This window comes from Enhydra lutris, unplaced genomic scaffold (assembly GCF_002288905.1).
Source record: "Enhydra lutris kenyoni isolate GAN:26980312 unplaced genomic scaffold, ASM228890v2 scaffoldscaffold24, whole genome shotgun sequence".
Lineage (NCBI taxonomy): Eukaryota > Metazoa > Chordata > Mammalia > Carnivora > Mustelidae > Enhydra > Enhydra lutris.
Genome location: NW_019154108.1, coordinates 12650917 through 12668582, shown reverse-complemented (window position 1 = coordinate 12668582; position 17666 = coordinate 12650917). Strand labels below are relative to the sequence as shown.

Genomic DNA, 17666 nt, shown 5'->3' with positions numbered 1-17666 from the left:
ATACCTAGAAATAATGTTTCCCAGCTATCTGGGCATTCCTTGGCCCGGTCAAGTTGACATATAAAGTTAACCATCACAATAGTCTACCTAGTTGACCATCTGTTTACAGAGTTCAGCAATCTTTTTTTTTTTTATTTAAATTAAATCGTCCAACATGTAATACATCATGAGTTTCAGATTTGGCGTTCGATGATTCATCAGTTGTGTATCATACCCAGTGCTTGATATAAAATCACTATAGAAAAATCAGTGGTATCCCTTAGCCTGGCAATAAATAGAAATATAATTTTTTTTTTAAAAAGAGACTATTCTCAGAAGCAAGAAGACTGTAAAGTACCTCACAGTAAAACTTAACAAAAAATGTGTAAGACTTGTATGAAGAAAAAAAAACAAAGCTTCACTGACAAACATAAAAGACCTGAATAAATGGGAAAGAGAGACTGTGCTCATAGAGGGGAAGACTCAAAATTAGCAAGATGTCCGTTCTCCCAAATTAATCTACAAATGTAACACGATTGCAATTACATTACATCCAGGAGAGTTTTTCTGGAAACTTGACAAAATGGTTTTAAAATTCCTTTGAGAGAGTAAAGATAACTGAATACAGAGAAGATAGTTTGAAGATGAAAGAAACAGAGGAATTCTTCCTACCAGATGTCAAGGCTTACTGTAATTAAAACAGTGTAGTATGAGGGCAGGACCAGATCAATGGAAAGATTCAAACATCCAGACTTCTTTGGGGACTTGTGTATGATTAAGTAAGTATCCCGTATCAGTGGGACACAGACTATTCAATAAATGAAGTGGTTTGGGACCATTGGTTCTCTACAGGGCAGTGACTGCCGGAGAGTTGCTGTTTAGCTGTTGTCAGTGAATGCCTCTAGCAGGGAGGACGGATCTCATTATAGTATTTGAGGTTTTTTTCCTCTTTCTTTTTTTTTAACAACATGAACATATTAATTCTTCAATTTAAAAACTAATCGAAGAGAGAAATCACCTTCAGAATTTAGAATTTTGGTCTAATAATCCTTTGCATAATTGCAACAAAAGCATTTTCATCAGGTAGCTTTAAGAATTTAATAAATTCACATTTAAGATAAATACCATTTTATAGACATGAGATAGATTTTACCCCTTTAAGTCCAGCATATTGAAATGCTCAAATCATATAGTTTAGATTTTCATATTCTAGTGCTTTATCCATGATTTAAGGCCGAACATTAAAGAGACTTAAATTTCTATACTTTTTTGGTGTAAAAGTTGAAATAAAGTAGAATAAAATTAATTTATGGTGAAAATCAGTTATTTAACTTAATGGAAACCAAATTTCAGGTCACCTTTTCCCAGTAACTGTGAATAACTCTGGAGTAGTTCACACCTGAGTCGCACGCGCTTAGGCAGTAGTGACGCGTGCTCAGAGCTTTACCACCCTCTGTCCTACCCCAGAATTACCACCTGAGAGGTACTAAGATTGCCTCCTGAGCGAGAAGGGGCTTTCTTTTCTCCTAGCAGAAGAAAACAGTGTCCTGTCTTTCCTTTCTCTTACACTAGGTCGTTTCTTTGTCCTTGCTTAGAATCATTGCTCATTTCACCCCTACTTGTGCTGTTTCTAATACTTCTCTTCTTCCTATCTGCTTTCCTCATCACCTCTTGTACTCTGTTGCTTTGCCTCTGTATCCTAGCTTTTCCCTGGACATTTTAGTCATCAGTCACCATTGAGAGCTTCTAATTGAAAAATGGAAAGTTACATATTAAATTTAATCTTCAAGTTTTTAGTTGTGCTTGGCCGTTTTTACGAATGTTCACCACCCACAAGTTCTTTCTTCTTTTCCGCACCAGCAGTTTTATCCATAATTTAAAAGTGAACTTTTAAATTTCCCTTTAAGAAAAGAAAACGTTTTAGTTTGGCACCCGTCAGGATGCTGGAGGCATTGAATAAGTGGTCTTAATTGCAGTTTGACTGAGATGTGGATTGAATTCTGTGTTTCTGTAATGAAGGTGAAATTTGAAAGAGGGGAACCATCATTTCAAGTGAGATAAAATCATCCTCTGCTTAGAAGACATACTTCATTTCTTTTTTAAAAAAGATTATTTATCTATTTTATATATATATATATATATATATATATATATATATATATATAAAGAGAGAGGGGGGGAGAACGAGGCGAGGGAGGGGCAGAGAGAGGGGGAGAGGGACAGGCAGACTCCTCACTGAGCACAAAACCTGACACGGGGCTCCATCCAAGAACCCTGAGATCATGACCTGAGCCGAAATCAAGAATCGGACCCCCACTAACTGAGCCACCCAGGTGCCCCACCATACGTCATTTCTTTCCAAATTTTATTAAAAGTTATACGTGGAAGAAATTTTGTACTGTTAGTATAGTCAAGAACGAAGACCACAACCTACAAATCTGATTTACTAAGTTATTTTCAGTACATGAATCTGGACGTAATAGGATTTGGAGAACTATGATAAGCTTTGGAAATGAAGGGCCCTCTCCCAATCTCCCGGGCGCGGTGGGGTTCCCAATGTCCTTTTCACTTTTGGGTCTCTTCATGGTCAATCACAGTGACTGCCAGTGGTATTCAAAAACTACTCTTTGTTTTCTAAATTTAGTGCTGTTGGAAGTATTATGTCCCCCAAATAAAAAAATTCTTAGCGCTTAACTGTTAATTGAATAATAGTTAAGCATAACTCTGATGATCACGATCTTTTAGTTACTTGTAGTCATTGAACTGAATCTGAGAAGTGGCAGGGCTAGCTACGTCTTTTTGTCTAACTTTTCATTAATACAAGATTTACATACACATACACACTCTCTCTCTCTCTCCCCCGCCCCGTGACAGATTACTTAAATATAGGCTTCTCCAGGATACTGTTTTTAGCCCTCTTTTGTCTGTGGAGATTGAGTTCATAGTAGGAGAGTAAACAGAAACAGCTTCTCTACAGATGCCGTTCTAGTTCCCTGGCCTTCTCCCAAGTTCCAGACCCTCGCATCACTTCCTTTCCTCCACCAGGATAGCCTGTTGCTTCTGCAAGCCTAGTATTTCTAAAACTGAACTCATTTTCCTTCATGCAACTTGTTTCTCCTGGCTGTCCAGTGGGATTTATGTTAACATCATTCTGCACTCACCCAGAATGGAAATTTTGGAGTTCCTTTGACTCTTCGACTTTTAAATTTAATTCTCTGTCTCAAAATCAGCTGCTAATTCCTGTGAAGGAGACTTCTGCAACGTTTCTTTCTCTCCTTTTTTTTTTTTTAATCTAAATGCCGCAGCCAAGCTCACCTCATTACCTTTTACCTGAAGTATGTTTTCTTATTAAATATTCCCTTTATTAATATTGGTTCCATCTTCAATCATTATTTATTGTAATGCTGTATTCTTCTTCCCAAAGCATGAAATCTTTTTTCCTTTTTTTTTTTTTAAGATTTTATTTATTTATTTATTTGACAGACAGAGATCACAAGTAGGCAGAGAGGCAGGCAGAGAGAGAGGGGGAAGCAGGCTCCCTGCTGAGCAGAGAGCCCGATTCGGGGCTCGATCCCAGGACCCTGAGATCATGACCTGAGTCGAAGGCAGAGGCTTTAACCCACTGAGCCACCCCAGGCGCCCCTTCTTCTTCTTCTTTTTTTTTTTTTTAACAAACATTAATGGAATAATTGGCAGATTTGAATGAATGTATAGATTATAGGTTAGATAATAGTACTGTATCCTGGTTAATTTCCTGATTTTGCTCATTCAACTATGGTTGTCTTAGAGACTGTCCTTGTATTTAGAAAATACGTGTGGAAGTACTTATAGGACACGCTCTGTAACTTCCTCGCAAAAGTTGAAAAATCATATGTATATATATCAGAAAGATACATATGCATATGTGGAGAAAAAGGATGGTAACGTAAAGCAAATATGGGGAAAAGTGATACTTTGGGAACCTGGGTGAAGCAAATATGTGAATTCTTTGTTCTATTTTTACAACTTCTCTTGAGCATGAAATGATCTCAGAAAGTTTTCAAAAGTCATTAGGGAGATAGGGAGAATTCTGTGTGCTTTCTCCTGGGTTTTGCTGTGAACCTTAAACTACCTCCCCCCCTCCAAAATAGTCTTAACAAAAAATTTCTAAAAGTCATTAGACTCAGGGAGGGTGTAATAGTGATTCTTCAAAGCAAACAAACCAGTGTCGTGTTTTGCTTACTCGACAGTTCAGTCCCTTGAGCAAGCATTTATCCGTTAAGCACCTTACTATGTCTCAAAAGACAGAACCCAAAGATAGATGTAGTAAATAAATTTGAGGTCTGAACAGTGCCCCCTCACTGTTTTTACCCTCACGTGGCATGTTGGTTTACTACAGTTTCCACCATCACAAGGAGGGGGGCTTAAGGGGAAGAGGTCCCAGGCTGAACTTACCGACTGTGAGAGGAAGCAGTGGTCAAGGTGCTACTTGGCTTTCTCCCGTCTTTCTCCCGAACATCAGCGTTCAAGGCACTGGAAATTCTCTGTGACCCTGCGTTTGCTGCCTCAGAGCCTTGATTTGTCCCTGTGCTAAAGTGCGTAAAAGCTTATGTATCTGAGTTGGTGAATTCTATTTTCAGATAACCAAGTGGGCTTCTTTTTAAGCCTTGTTAGTGGATCCAGGGGGAAGCTATAAATACTACATTTTGGTATGTTGAGGATGAAGCCTTGAGCAGCTTACCTCAAGACAATGGCTCAAACCAAAACTTCTGGGACTTGAATGCCGGGAGATATTCTGAGATGTTAAATTTGACAATATCTGTTCTTGTCCATAAATCTATTTTTGGTGACAAGTAGCTTCTGCATTTCCGAGTTATTCTTACCACACCAACCCTGGTGGTGTCACTTGCTGTTCCCGGGGTACTGATGGCTGTCTACAGATGGTACCTCCTAAATTTTAGGCTGGCAGATTACTTTCATTTAATTCCGTTCCACAAACTTGAGTTCCCATGAAGGATTAGGCACTGATTTACACACTGGATATGCAGTGATGAGTACGGCACAGTCTGATAGAAGGAACAGACATGTAAGAAAATAAATAGAACATAAAACTAATAAGCATAGTTACAAAGGACAGAGTTGGCCCTGAGAAGGAAATATTAACTGTAGGAGAAAAGGAGGAGGAAACTGAAGGAAAAGAAAACAACGGGGTAAGAGACCCAAATCCTATCTTCTATAGCAACAAGTCAATGAATATATTTGAAACTGGGTAATCTAGAAGTAGGGGTAGTAGCATGTTTATAACCACGATGGAGGTAAATAGTGAAAGAAAATTGAAGAAAACCATATCTGGGAAACAGGTGTCTGAGGAAGGAAAAAATTTTATTTTTCATTGTCAACCTTGTAGTACTCTGACTCTTAAAAACTATATGTATTTGTTACTTTATTTAAAAAGACTTTTTAAAATCCTGCTTACTCTTTTAGGCTCAGATGTTGCCATTTCCATGTATCCTGTGCTATATAAGTAGATACACACACCCCTTCCTTTAAACTTACACGGCAGTTCTTTAAACTCCTGGTGTAACATTTATCGTATTCTGGTTTTACAGTATTTGTTTACTTTTCTTTTTCCCTCTGCTAGATTATTAGGCTTTTAGAAGCAGGAACTATTCATCTCAAAATTTCCCTCAGTGCTTTTAATTCCTTTAGCTGTTGTTGGCCTAAGTGAATTGAGTGTTTAGCTGTGTTGTTTGTCAGCTCCCATCTTGGATCCTTGGTAGCATGAAAATTCAAATGTTCTAACTCAAATATGTAGAGGTACCAGCTGCTAAGCATTATTTATATCTTTTTTTTGCAAGTGTAATTCATCTAGTGCTCTTGAATCTGATTCAGTGGATTTGAGTAGAATACTCTGTATTTAAGAGCACATTCTGGATTACTGATAATTCGAATTTTTATTTCTTAAAAATGAGAAGCTAGTTTCTCATTCAGATAGCCACCAGTATTGGGTAGATTTATTTCCATTATTTATTTGTTTGTTTGTTTGTTTACGTCCCACAAGAACTCCTTTTATTTGCTTCCAAGAGGAATAGTATTGAATGCATTTGATACTTTGCCATATTAGGGGATTAGTTGTTTTAATATTTTAATCCCACAGTGATCAAACAGAGTAATAAAAGTAGATTGGTCTTGAGGGAGCATTTGCTCTGTCCTCCTGGCTGTTTCCTAAGGCAAGAGAGTGTCCAAGCTATTCTAGACAGATGGTAGGGGAGGGTTTCTGTTAAAGCACAGCCGCGTTCCCACACCAACCCCTACTTAAAGCAATATATACTTCGCCAGCCTCACCATGTCCTTTCAAGAGTTCAGGGTTCTTAAACCCAACCTTCTCTGTGTAACTCAGCCATATTTTTAGTCCCTTTTCTCCTTATAAAGATAATTCAAATGTCCTCCAGCCCTATGGCTCTCGCTAACTTATCCTTAGGTTGAGTAGGCCTGATTTTATATTTATAGGGAGTGTATGTTTATAAGTTAAAAAGTAATGCAAATAATTCCCCCAAACCGTTTGACTGCTTTTCAGTGTGGTAGAAGTGAGCAAAGAGCGCTACCTATATTGCAAAGCTGTTTTAAGATAGTATTAAATTAAAAGTAAAAAGTCAGCAACTTGTAATGCCATTCATTTAAAAAGTAAAATCCAATTTTTAAACTTAAGTTTTAAATCTTAAAACATTCCTCTAGTATCAGGATGAAGTGTAATGGACTTCTCTGAAAAATCCAACTATTTAAGGATATCTAATTTGGAGGAAACAAAAAGAAAGAAATGATTAAATTTCCTGAATAGTTAAGCTTCCTGTATAGTGTGGGCACAGCTCTCTTGTGCCTGGAACTGTGAGGGCTACGGATTGTGAGGCCTTCTGCTTAGAGTCTGCCCCGTACATACATCGTTCTCGAGTCATGACTCCCCTTTTGTGTGTGCTGCTCTCTGGGATTCCTGTCTTTTCAACTGCTGTGGTCGTCCTGATATCTGTCCTTTCGTTCTTCAGCCAGTAAGACTACATATCCCCATGTAAATTTTAGGCCTCCCTGTGTGGCGCTAACTGGGAATTATCCTCAGGTAAAAAGCTGGAAAAAATGGAAAAACGCACCCAGTGCCATTCCTGTCTTCCCAGTGTTGACTCTCCTCCAGTATCTCCTTGTTTTTAGTCACTCCACAGTGCTTTCCACTAATTACTTTTTGTGTTTTGTCCAGAATTTATAACTGTTACTTGTGACCTACTCTGCAATTAGGAAAAAACATAACTCACCTCTTATTTTAATGGCTCTCATAAGTCATAGGGAGAGCTGCAGCTAAATCTCAGATTTTAAGAGGTAGAAGAGAGCACGTGCTCTCTTTCTCTCTCTAAAAATGAATAAATCTTAAAAAAATCTTTCCATGAGAGGCATTCTCATAAATTGCTAGTGGGAATGTAAATTGGTATAATCCTTAAGACAATTTGGTAGTATTTTTCAAAGTTACTAATGTATTTAATTTTGATTTAGCAGTTTTATATTTGGAATTTTATCCTGTAGGTATACTTGTAACCATATGAGTGGACATTTGCATAATGTTATTCATAGCCACATTGTTTAGAATAACAAAAGATGAGAAACTGTCCATCATTAGGGAGTGAGAGGAATTTCCTGTTTACTGTGTATTACAAGATTACAGTGAAATTAGAAAAAAATTTTTTACAGAATGATAAGGAAAATATAATCTATAAAAAATTTATGGGATATAACATAATCTGTGGTTAGAGGAAAATTTGTAGCCTTAAAAAGCTACTATGAGAAAAGAAAAAAACTGAAAATGAGTGATCTAAATGTCTATCTCAAGAAGTTAGAAAAAAAAGCAAATTAAATACAAAGATAGTAAATAAAAAGTGGAGAATCATAAGGGAGAAATTATTAAAATTAAAAACATACAGTAGAAAGCATAACACCAAAAAATTGTTTTTTTAAAAACACTATAAAATCGATGAACTCCTGGCAAACCTGATGAAGAAAAAAAGGCCAGTGCTGCCAATATCAGGAATGAAAAAGGGGACATTACTACAGATTCTGTAGTCATTAAAAGGACAATAAAGGACATTAAGTACAATTCTTTCAGAGGATGGAAAAGAGGGGATCATTCTGACCTGTTTTATGAGACCAGCATAACTTTGATCTCAAAACCTGAACCAAGGATATTATAAGAAGGAAAATTTACAGGCAAATATCTTCCATGATCATAAATGCCAGACTAACCCGGTGACACATAAAAAACACATCAGATTATGTACTGGGAGTATATATTCCTCGAATTAAAGTTTGGCTTAACATTAAAAATCAGTCAATTTAACTCATCACATTATCAGAATAAAAAAAAATTACATAAGCATGTCAATAGATGTAAAATAAAATTGATAGTGTTAACTCCCATTCATGATAACAAAGAAAATCCTTAGCAAACTAGGAATAGAAGGGGAGTTCTTTAATTGCATTAATAGTAATGGTATGCACAAAAATAATATATAGTAAGTATTGTACTTATTGGTGAACTATTGAATGTTTCCCACTGAAAGATGAGAAATGAGGGACAAGGGAGCTCTTACTACCACTTCTATTCAGTATTGTTCTGATCAGGCAATGTGACAAGAAAAAGGAGTACAGAAAAGGTAAAAACAAAATTGTCATGATCTGTGTTAATTCATCTTCCTACCTGTAGATTAAGGTAATCTTCCTACCTGTAAGATTGCTTGGTGGACATGGACATGCCGTCTTCACAATATAAATGGCTATTTCATATAAGTAGGTACCTGAAGAGACTTCTCCGACAAGGGAAGAGGCTAGGAAAAGCTACTTCACAAACTGAATTAAAAAAAAAAAAATCATTATTTCAAATCCACTCTTAGTCAAGATGGTGTCTTGAGACAGGGAGTTTGACTTTTTGCAGCCAAGGACAAAGATGTAACAGATGAGCTGTGAGCTTACTGTTGTATGGTGAATACTGAGGACGTTTTTCCATAGAAATACGTTTGCCTGGGCACCTGGGTGGCTCAGTAGGTTAGGCGAGTGCCTTCAGCTCAGGTCATGATCCCGAAGTCCCAGGATCGAGTCCTGCATCAGGCTCCCAGCTCCATGAGGGTCTGCTGCTCCCTCTGACCTTCCCCCTCTCTTGCTTTCTTTCACTCTCTCTCAAATGGATAAATAAAACATTTTAAAAAGAAAGAAAGATAGATGTTTGCCTAATGGCTAAATTCTGTAGGAATCCATGTCCACTGCAGGGGAAGTAGTCTGTGGAAATAGCCTTAGGAGCTTGCATATCCTCTGTAACTTTCCCCCGAGGGATCTGCATTCTTAGTTAAAATGGGGAGAGGAAAAAGAGGAGAAAATAAAAATCTTGGAATATTATTTCTAAGTTGAGGGTTCCTTATAATTCAAAGAGTAGAAGGTACCCTTTGAAGGAATGGAAAGACAAACTTGTTTAAATAGCCTTGGGCCGCCTTATTTGAAACTGTGTCTCTGTGTCTCTGCTCTTCTGATTAGATCAGTATTAATATTAAGACTCTTGAGAATCTCTGTCAGGAATTCACCTTCGTAGTACTTGGTAACCACATTTATCTTTTTACATGACTGGCTTGAGGCTGGCTTCATTGTAGCCCCACTGGTACAGAAGTACACACAGCGCACAGACTATATGGGTAGAGTATTATGCTGTGCACAAATAGTCATGGATCGTCAGACCCTTATAACAGCTGTAGGTCCAGTCCAGTCACTACTGCTGTTGCTGAACCCAGAAAACTTTAAAGCACAAAGTATTTACCATTTAACACCCACCACCCTGCCAAGGTATGCCAAGTTATGCCACCACCCTCTGCCCACTAGTATACACATATAACAACTTTATAAGGTAAATACTATTATTAACCCCATTTTACAGATGATGGAACTGAGTTGTACAAAGGTTAAACCATTTTCCCCAAGTCACGTAGTCTGCAAATGCCGTAGAGGCAGAATTCAGATCCAGGCAGTCTGTCCCAGAGTCTCTACTCTTAGTCATTATGCCACACTACCTTCTGGGATGATTTTAATTATGCCTAAAAAGCCAAGACTCTCCACACGTTTAAAAACAAAACAAAACCAAGGGGCGCCTGGGTGGCTCAGTTGGTTAAGCGGCTGCCTTTGGCTCAAGTCATGATTCCAGGATCCTGGGATCCAGTCCCGCATCGGGCTCCCTGCTCAGCAGAGAGCCTGCTTCTCCCTCTCCCTCTGCCTGCTGCTCTGCTTACTTGTGCTCTCTCTCTACCTCTCTGTCAAACAAATAAATAAAATCTTAAACAAACAAACAAAAAAAAGCAAAACCCAAAACAAAGCCTCTACTGTTTGTGGAAGGGAATGTCAGCCATGGAGCCCCGCTCTCACTGTAGTGAGGCATGAGAACAGGAGAGAGTGCAGAGTAAACGTTTTGAGTTGAAAGAGATCTTCCAATTACCTAGGAGTATAGGCATTAAAGGGGCTAAGAAATACTAGCCTATGGGATGATTTTATGTAGTGTAAGCATTTCGAGTATTTTTTCTCTTTAAAAGTTGTAATGGGGGGACGCCTGGGTGGCTCAGTTGGTTAAGCGGCTGCCTTTGGCTCAGGTCATGATCCCAGCGTCCTGGGATCGAGTCCCACATCGGGCGCCTTGCTCATCAGGGAGCCTGCTTCTCCCTCTGCCTCTGCCTGCCATTCTGTCTGCCTGTGCTTGCTCTCTCTCCCTCTCTCTCTCTGACAAATAAATAAATAGAATCTTTAAAAAAAAAAAAAAAAAAAAAAGTTGTGATGGGGGCGCCCGGGTGGCTCAGTGGGTTAAAGCCTCTGCCTTCTGCTCGGGTCATGATCCCAGGGTCCTGGGATTGAGCCCTGCATCGGGCTCTCTGCTCAGCAGGGAACCTGCTTCCTCCTCTCTCTCTGCCTGCCTCTCTGACTACTTGTGATCTCTGTCAAATAAGTAAATAAAATCTTAAAAAAAAAAAAAGTTGTGATGTTCTTTAATTCCTCTTTTTGTGGTTAGCTCTTTCAAAGCAAAAGAAAATCTAATTCTGGTAGGGGATTTTATAGTAGCAAGCTGAAACATGAAGTTTCTGGACCTTAGGATCTCCTACCCCATTAAAACATTTAATAAACCAGAACATTTCTGTATTACTGCCATAGAGCAATATAGTACTATAGTTAGGGGAATAGAAAGGTGACTAAGATTGGGAAACTTACTTTCTGTGTAAATGAAACTATAGTTTGGTTAACCTTTCATCCTTTTCAAATTTTTGAAAGCAAAAAAATTTTTTTAACGATTTTATTTATTTGACAGACAGAGATCACAAGTAGGCAGAGAGAGAGAAGGAAGCAGGCTTCCCGCTGAGCAGAGAGTCCAGTGTGGGGCTTGATTCCAGGACCCTGGGATCATGACCTGAGCCAAAGGCAGAGGCTTTAACCCACTGAGCCACCCAGGTGCCCCTTGAAAGCAAAATTTTTAATCAAAATTGTGATTTCCTGAAATTGATTTTTAATAGTTTCTTTCCATACCATACTTTTCCTTCATTTCTTCTCTTCTTTTTCCTGCCCATGGATACTTAAATATTAAATATTAAATATCCCAAATGTGATATTTAAGTGTTTAAATAACAAGAGAAAGGGATCTGATTATAATGCAATTCATAAATAATGTTCCTTCTGATTGTTTTTTATGCAAATGACCGTGCTACATGAGTAATTTTTAAGAAGCCTTTGAAGGAGTCTGAGCATGGACATCCTGGTCATTTAGAATCCTTTGTACTACTTGACTCGTCTGGACATTGTATTCTACCGATAAACTGTAGAAGCTGTTGAATGTTTTTATGATGGGTATGCCTCATTATAATCTTCAAATCCTTACTGAGTGACTGACACACATTTTGCCTAAACTTGAAATAGTAATACTTCAAGTAGAATGTAGAATTGTAGAATGCCAAGTAGTAGACACTGGCCCAAGATCAAAAATCATCTTGGACTTTTCAGAAATAACAGGACAGCTTCCTAAAGAACATGGTGGCTCAGAGTCATGTCAATTTGCATGCCCTTCCAGAACTCCAATAGAATGACACTGAAGAGTTTTCTTTAAAGTGTAAACCCACAAGGATGAGGAAAGTAGGAAAAGCAATAGTAACAAAAGTCGGAAGTCAGGAAACAGATGAGCAGTCAGAACCCTAAGCCGGGGGTGGGGGGGGTGGGAGGTGGGGGGGGAATGGCCAGGAGCCAACCTGAACAGTTCTACGCCACAGAACTGAAAAACTGGCAGGATCAGTGCCCGTGGAAATAAGGTTGAAAGGGTTGTTATACTTGGGTCTGGTTGAAATCCATTGAGGAACTCAGATCCCCAGCACTCCTAACCTCCATCCCACAGCTGGGGGATTCTTTGTTCCCTGCTGTGGCGGGAACTGGAGGCTTACCCTGGAGAGGGAACCAGAGGCTCTGTGGTCACACAGACACCTGGCACAGCTGAGGCAAAGGTCCCACAATGAAAATGGCATGGTTAAGTGATGTCATGGCACTAGGTGCTGAGACCCCAGCCCTGCTCTCTCCATCTGCGGCCAGAAAGCCAACAACTAGGCCTTCACTCTCTGGGCAGGACGCTAGAGGATCTTCTTCTGCGGCAATGGCAAGTTCACAAGGAAAGACTGACTTAAATGGCCCAACCGGATAATCCTCTGTGCAGCTCCAGTCAACAAACCACACTCAGCGCTGAGAGCCGTCAGTCTGCTGTGTAATCCCCTGTCCGTAAATGTGCGTCAGCGACAAAAGACTCACTGGGTGACTTGGTCATCTGATCGGCCTCTGCTGTGAAAGATGGACACGAAAACAAACAGAATCAAGTGACTTGGAGGAATGGTGCAGGAAAAGCACAACTGCCAGAAATCCGGCTCGTTCCTTAACCCTCCTCTCTGTACTTTCCTGCATGTTTTAAAGTTTCTATTCTAATTCTCAGATAAGATACTATAACAATAAAACAACAATATTGTAATATTATAGCAAAAATAATAACAGTGAACAATCAAAAACAATGAAAAAGGAACATTCGAAGAGCTCTTAGAAATTAAAAATATGAGAAAAGAAGCAAAAACTCAGTAGAAAAAAAAGATTAGAAATTAAGTAAGAAAAAAAAAAAAGAAAGAAAGAAATTAAGTAAGAATCCCCTAGAAAGGAAGACACAAAGACAGAGATGGAAGAAAGTGAACTGCAACCCTGAATCGTCTATCTAGTCACATTGTTAGCCAGGTATGAGGACAAAAAAAAGACATCGGCAGAAATGCCAGATTTCAGGAGAACCCTTTATCTCCAGAAACCACTGGCGGACATGCTCCATCAGAATGTAGAGTAAATACAGAAAAAGGAAGACATGGGATGTAGGAAACATTAAATGTATTTTTGGAGAATCACCAAGACAGAGTAAGGGGCCTCGACAGGATGAAAAACTACAGGCAAACAAAACAGTGTGGGTGAAATGTATTCAGGAAGATAAAAATGAAAGAATATCTGATGCACACAAACGCCTTGAGAGAAGATCTAGAGCACTGGTCAGTCTGGCTCACTGCCTGGTTTTTAAATACAGTATTACCTGGACATAACTGTACCCACGTACTTGCACCTGGTCTACAGCTGCTTTCACACTTACCGAAGAGGAGTTGAATAGTTGCGACAGGTACCATAAAGTCTGCTGAGTCTAAATGCTTTCTCTCTGGCCCTTTAAGAAAAAGTTGGCAGACATGCTCTAGAGAATTGACTCTAGATGGACAAGAGCTTATGGCTGAATTAGTTCCCCATACAGAGAAAATGATGTAATTGCTCAAGTTAGGGAGAACAAAAACTGGACAGGAAAGGAAGGGTAGTGTTGATTGACTGCATGGCCTAGCTTTGAATATATGTACATGATTATAATAATGTAAATGTCTAGTACTTTGCTCATTGCAATTACCCTACAGCTGCATTGGGAAGATGCGAAGGATATGAATGTGTGGTGGGAGAGGGAAGAAGGTGCTTACTCCTCCTCTACCGTAGTGGGAAGTCAGTAGCCTGGCCCTAAAACTGAAGAGGAAACATGGCAATAGATATCAAAATCCTTGGTTCAAAGACGTAAAAATCAGTCCCTCTGGGGAGAGAGAAACAATGGCAGTGGGACGGGGACCACTATTTTTTCAACAAACCTTTTGCAGGCTTTTAAAACTGTGCCTCTTTATACCGTTGATTAAAATAAAATTAACTCCCCCACAAAACTGGAAAACAAAAAAGAAACTTCAGTGTCAGCAACTACAGAGTATGTACTCGAGCTGCCCTTTTCTGCCCTTGAGTCCCGCAGATGTGTATCCTTAATCATCCCGGTCCGTCTCCTGGTGATTCGGGATCCATTCACAGAATCTGCACATTCGTGCTCCAGTAAGAGGTGGCCCGGCTCAGGAAACCTCTGTCTCTGATACAATTCAGGCACCAGTTCAGGCAGATTCTGTCTGGTTCACAGACATTTCCTCCAAAAGAGCATTGCTACATGCATTATTCGGCCAAGCCTCTGACTATGCTAAATGTCCTACAGTAGCTGCATTTTATTTTATTTTATTTTATTTTATTATTTTATTTTGTTTTATTTTATTTTTTAGAGGTTTATTTATTTAATTGAGAGAAAGAGAGTGTGTGGGTGCATGTGCCAAGTAGGGAAGCAGACTCCCTGCTGAATGCAGAGCGCTACCCCAGTGGGGCTCTTTCTCTGCACTGGGAGATCCGACCCCACCTGACACCAAGATGCCCAGTGGACTGAGCCACTCATGCACCCCAGTAACTACAGTTTAAAATCTCATCTATTCTGAACACCATTTCTTCTTAAACCCATAAGCATGGGAAGACAGTTATTTCTCAGTAATTATTTGTAGCTATAGGACAGTTTATTAGTATTTTCTCATCATCTGGCACTGGACCTAACATACAATAGGTTGGCAAATGTTTGAATGAATGAATGGACTCTGTTGTATAGTCAACAATTTTTTAAAAACCAAGATGCCCTGAGGGACGCCTGGGTGGCTCAGTTGGTTGGGTGGCTGCCTTCGTTTCAGGTCATGATGCCAGGGTTCTGGAATCCAATCCCGCGTCGGGCTCTTTGCTCAGTGGGGAGCCTGCTTCTCCCTCTGCCTCTGCCGGCTGCTCCCTTTGCTTGTGCTCTCTCTCTCTGTCAAATAAATAAAATCTTTAAAAAAAAAAAAAAAAAGAGAGTACCTGAGAAACTGTAGAAATGAACCCTTGCCAAAGCCACAGGTGATTCCATAACTTTCTTTAGCATTTCAGTCACCAAAGGTAAGTTGTGCTTCTGAATGATTTTGATTTCTGAATTAAAGTAGTTTTTGCTTCTTTTCTAACTCTTCATAGGATCTTTCCAATTAAAGATGTACCCCTGGAGACGGATGGCCTTGCTGATTGGCTCTACCAACGTTTTATTGAAAAAGAAGAACTCTTATCACATTTTTATGAAACAGGTACACAGTATCCTATTACGTATATTTCTGAAGTTGGTGATCTTTCCAAAGATATACTTTAGGGGAGATAACCATTTTTTCCATTCTCCAGATACCCTAGAGCAATCAAACTATTCCTATATTTAAGAATTCCAGCTTAGAATATTCATTAGGACAGTGTTAATGTTAAATTTATTCAGGCCTTTACTTCAGCAGCCAGTGTGCAAGATCACATGATGAGTAAAATGTACAAGTGGAACTAATCCGAGACAGTACACAGTATGTAGAAGACTACAGTCGTATGTGTACAATTACATGGGCTGTTTTATGAAATAGCAAATAACATTTGTGATTTGGCATTGTATGTGATTGTTTATAATACCGTCATCTAAAAAATACCATTTGAGATCATTTTGAACTGTGTTTTTACATGCTTATTCTTTTCTTTACATTAGGGATAAAGCTTACTTTTTACATTTTCACGAATACGACCTTATACTTTTCTCTTTGAGAGAAAAAAGTCAATTTACCGGAAGTTCCCTTATCTATACTTAATATTCTCTACCTTATGTGAAAACTGCAATGCATTGAAACAGCCATAGGAAGGGAGGAGGAGGGAGGAAGGAAGAAAGGAAGTTAGGAAAGAAGGAAATTAGCGTTGGTAGAATGCCAGGCATTACCAAAGTACTTTCACAAATAACTACATATGTTGTAGGCTTACTCTCTGGAACCTACATTAGGAAAAGAAAAAGGGGAAGAGAAAGTTGTTTTAGGTCAGATGATAGCTGTGAGATTTTAGATGAACAGAAAGTGCTGTTTTCTTCCCACTTCGATTTTTTTGGTTCAGAATTAATGTTCATGTTAAATCAAACTGTGGAAGGCCTAATGGTGCACAAAGGCTGATACTGTTAATTACCTTTAATGCTTCTGTTTTTGTGTTTAGAATTGTTTCACATTACCCACAACAGTATTCCTTCTGGATCCTAAGGTTTTGACCCCAGAGCTGTGGGCTAGTACGTACTCATATGACAGGGGCTGGACGCTGTGCTTGTCTCTAGAATTCTTAGTAAGACTCATTCAACAAGATGCCCCTCTCCGCCATGTTCAGTCCTTGGTCTTACTCTCAAAATCTCTTTGAAGATAAAATAGGATAGATGTTTAAGAAGGCATGTGGTGATTAAGAGTCAGCAAGATCTTTCTTCTTTCTCAGTCTTTGTCTCTTGCTTTATGATATTTAGCCTAAATTGTAGCAACAATAGTGGAAGTCTCTTTTTAAGAAAGCTATTTGTATAATAGACCTTGAAACTTGAAAGTGTACTCTGTAAATTGCTTGTGAGAAGCAAATCCCGGCATGAATCAGCTTACTCAAAGGGATTATCAGCAAGGACAAAGACCATTTGAAATGCTGAAGTGTTATCAAGATGACCTTAGGTAATATTGCCCTGAAGCGGTCTAGCTTTCCCTTCTAGAAAAGAATTTGAAGACATCTGTTTACTTTGTCTTTCTCCTTTTAATTACTAAGATAATATTTCATAAATAATATTCCCTTTTGAAAAGAATACCAATGATTTACCACTGCTTTTTTTTGTGGCAGAAACATTTAACTTGTAAATGGAGGAATTGGTGTCAATTATGTCATTTCAGAAATTGTTTAAAATCAATTTCAGAGCACTTGAGTGGCTCAGTTGGTTAAGTGTCTGCCTTTAGACCCTGGAATTGAGCCCCGCATCGGGCTCCCTGCTCAGTCTTCAGTCTGCTTCTCTCTCTCCCTCTACTGGTCCCCTTGCTTGTTCTCTCTCTTTCTCTCTCCTGCTGTCAAATAAATAAAATCTTTATATATATATAAAATATTCAATTTCACACATCTTGTGTCTTAGCCACTGTAGAACTCTCTAAGGTTACTATGGAAGCAAGGCAGCCAGAGTGCCTACTCTCATGCAGCTTAAATTCCAGAAGGAGACAGAGAGTAAACAAGTCTGTAGAAAAAAGAAAAGATAGACCTGGATCATTACAGATCATGGAAAATGCTAAGAAGGAAATAAACGGTGGAGAAGACTGTGACTGACTTGGGGGGGATGGCGCCGATGGTATTTTTTTCTGATACTGAAAGAATGCAGATGCGGTTGCCTTTCCCTGAGATGAGGAAAGGCATCTCAGGCAGGAAGAATAAACGCAAATGTT

At 39.0% G+C, this 17666-nt stretch overlaps 1 protein-coding gene across 1 annotated transcript in view; it reads left to right on the top strand.

Moving 5' to 3' along the window:
* LOC111150840 (lysophosphatidylglycerol acyltransferase 1) overlaps positions 1-17666 on the top strand; it is a 122969-nt gene that overhangs the window by 100019 nt on the left and 5284 nt on the right. Inside the window, exon 7 of the mRNA XM_022508468.1 lies at positions 15400-15506. Within this exon, the coding sequence (XP_022364176.1) occupies positions 15400-15506 (107 nt within the window). The remainder of the gene's footprint in view (positions 1-15399; positions 15507-17666) is intronic.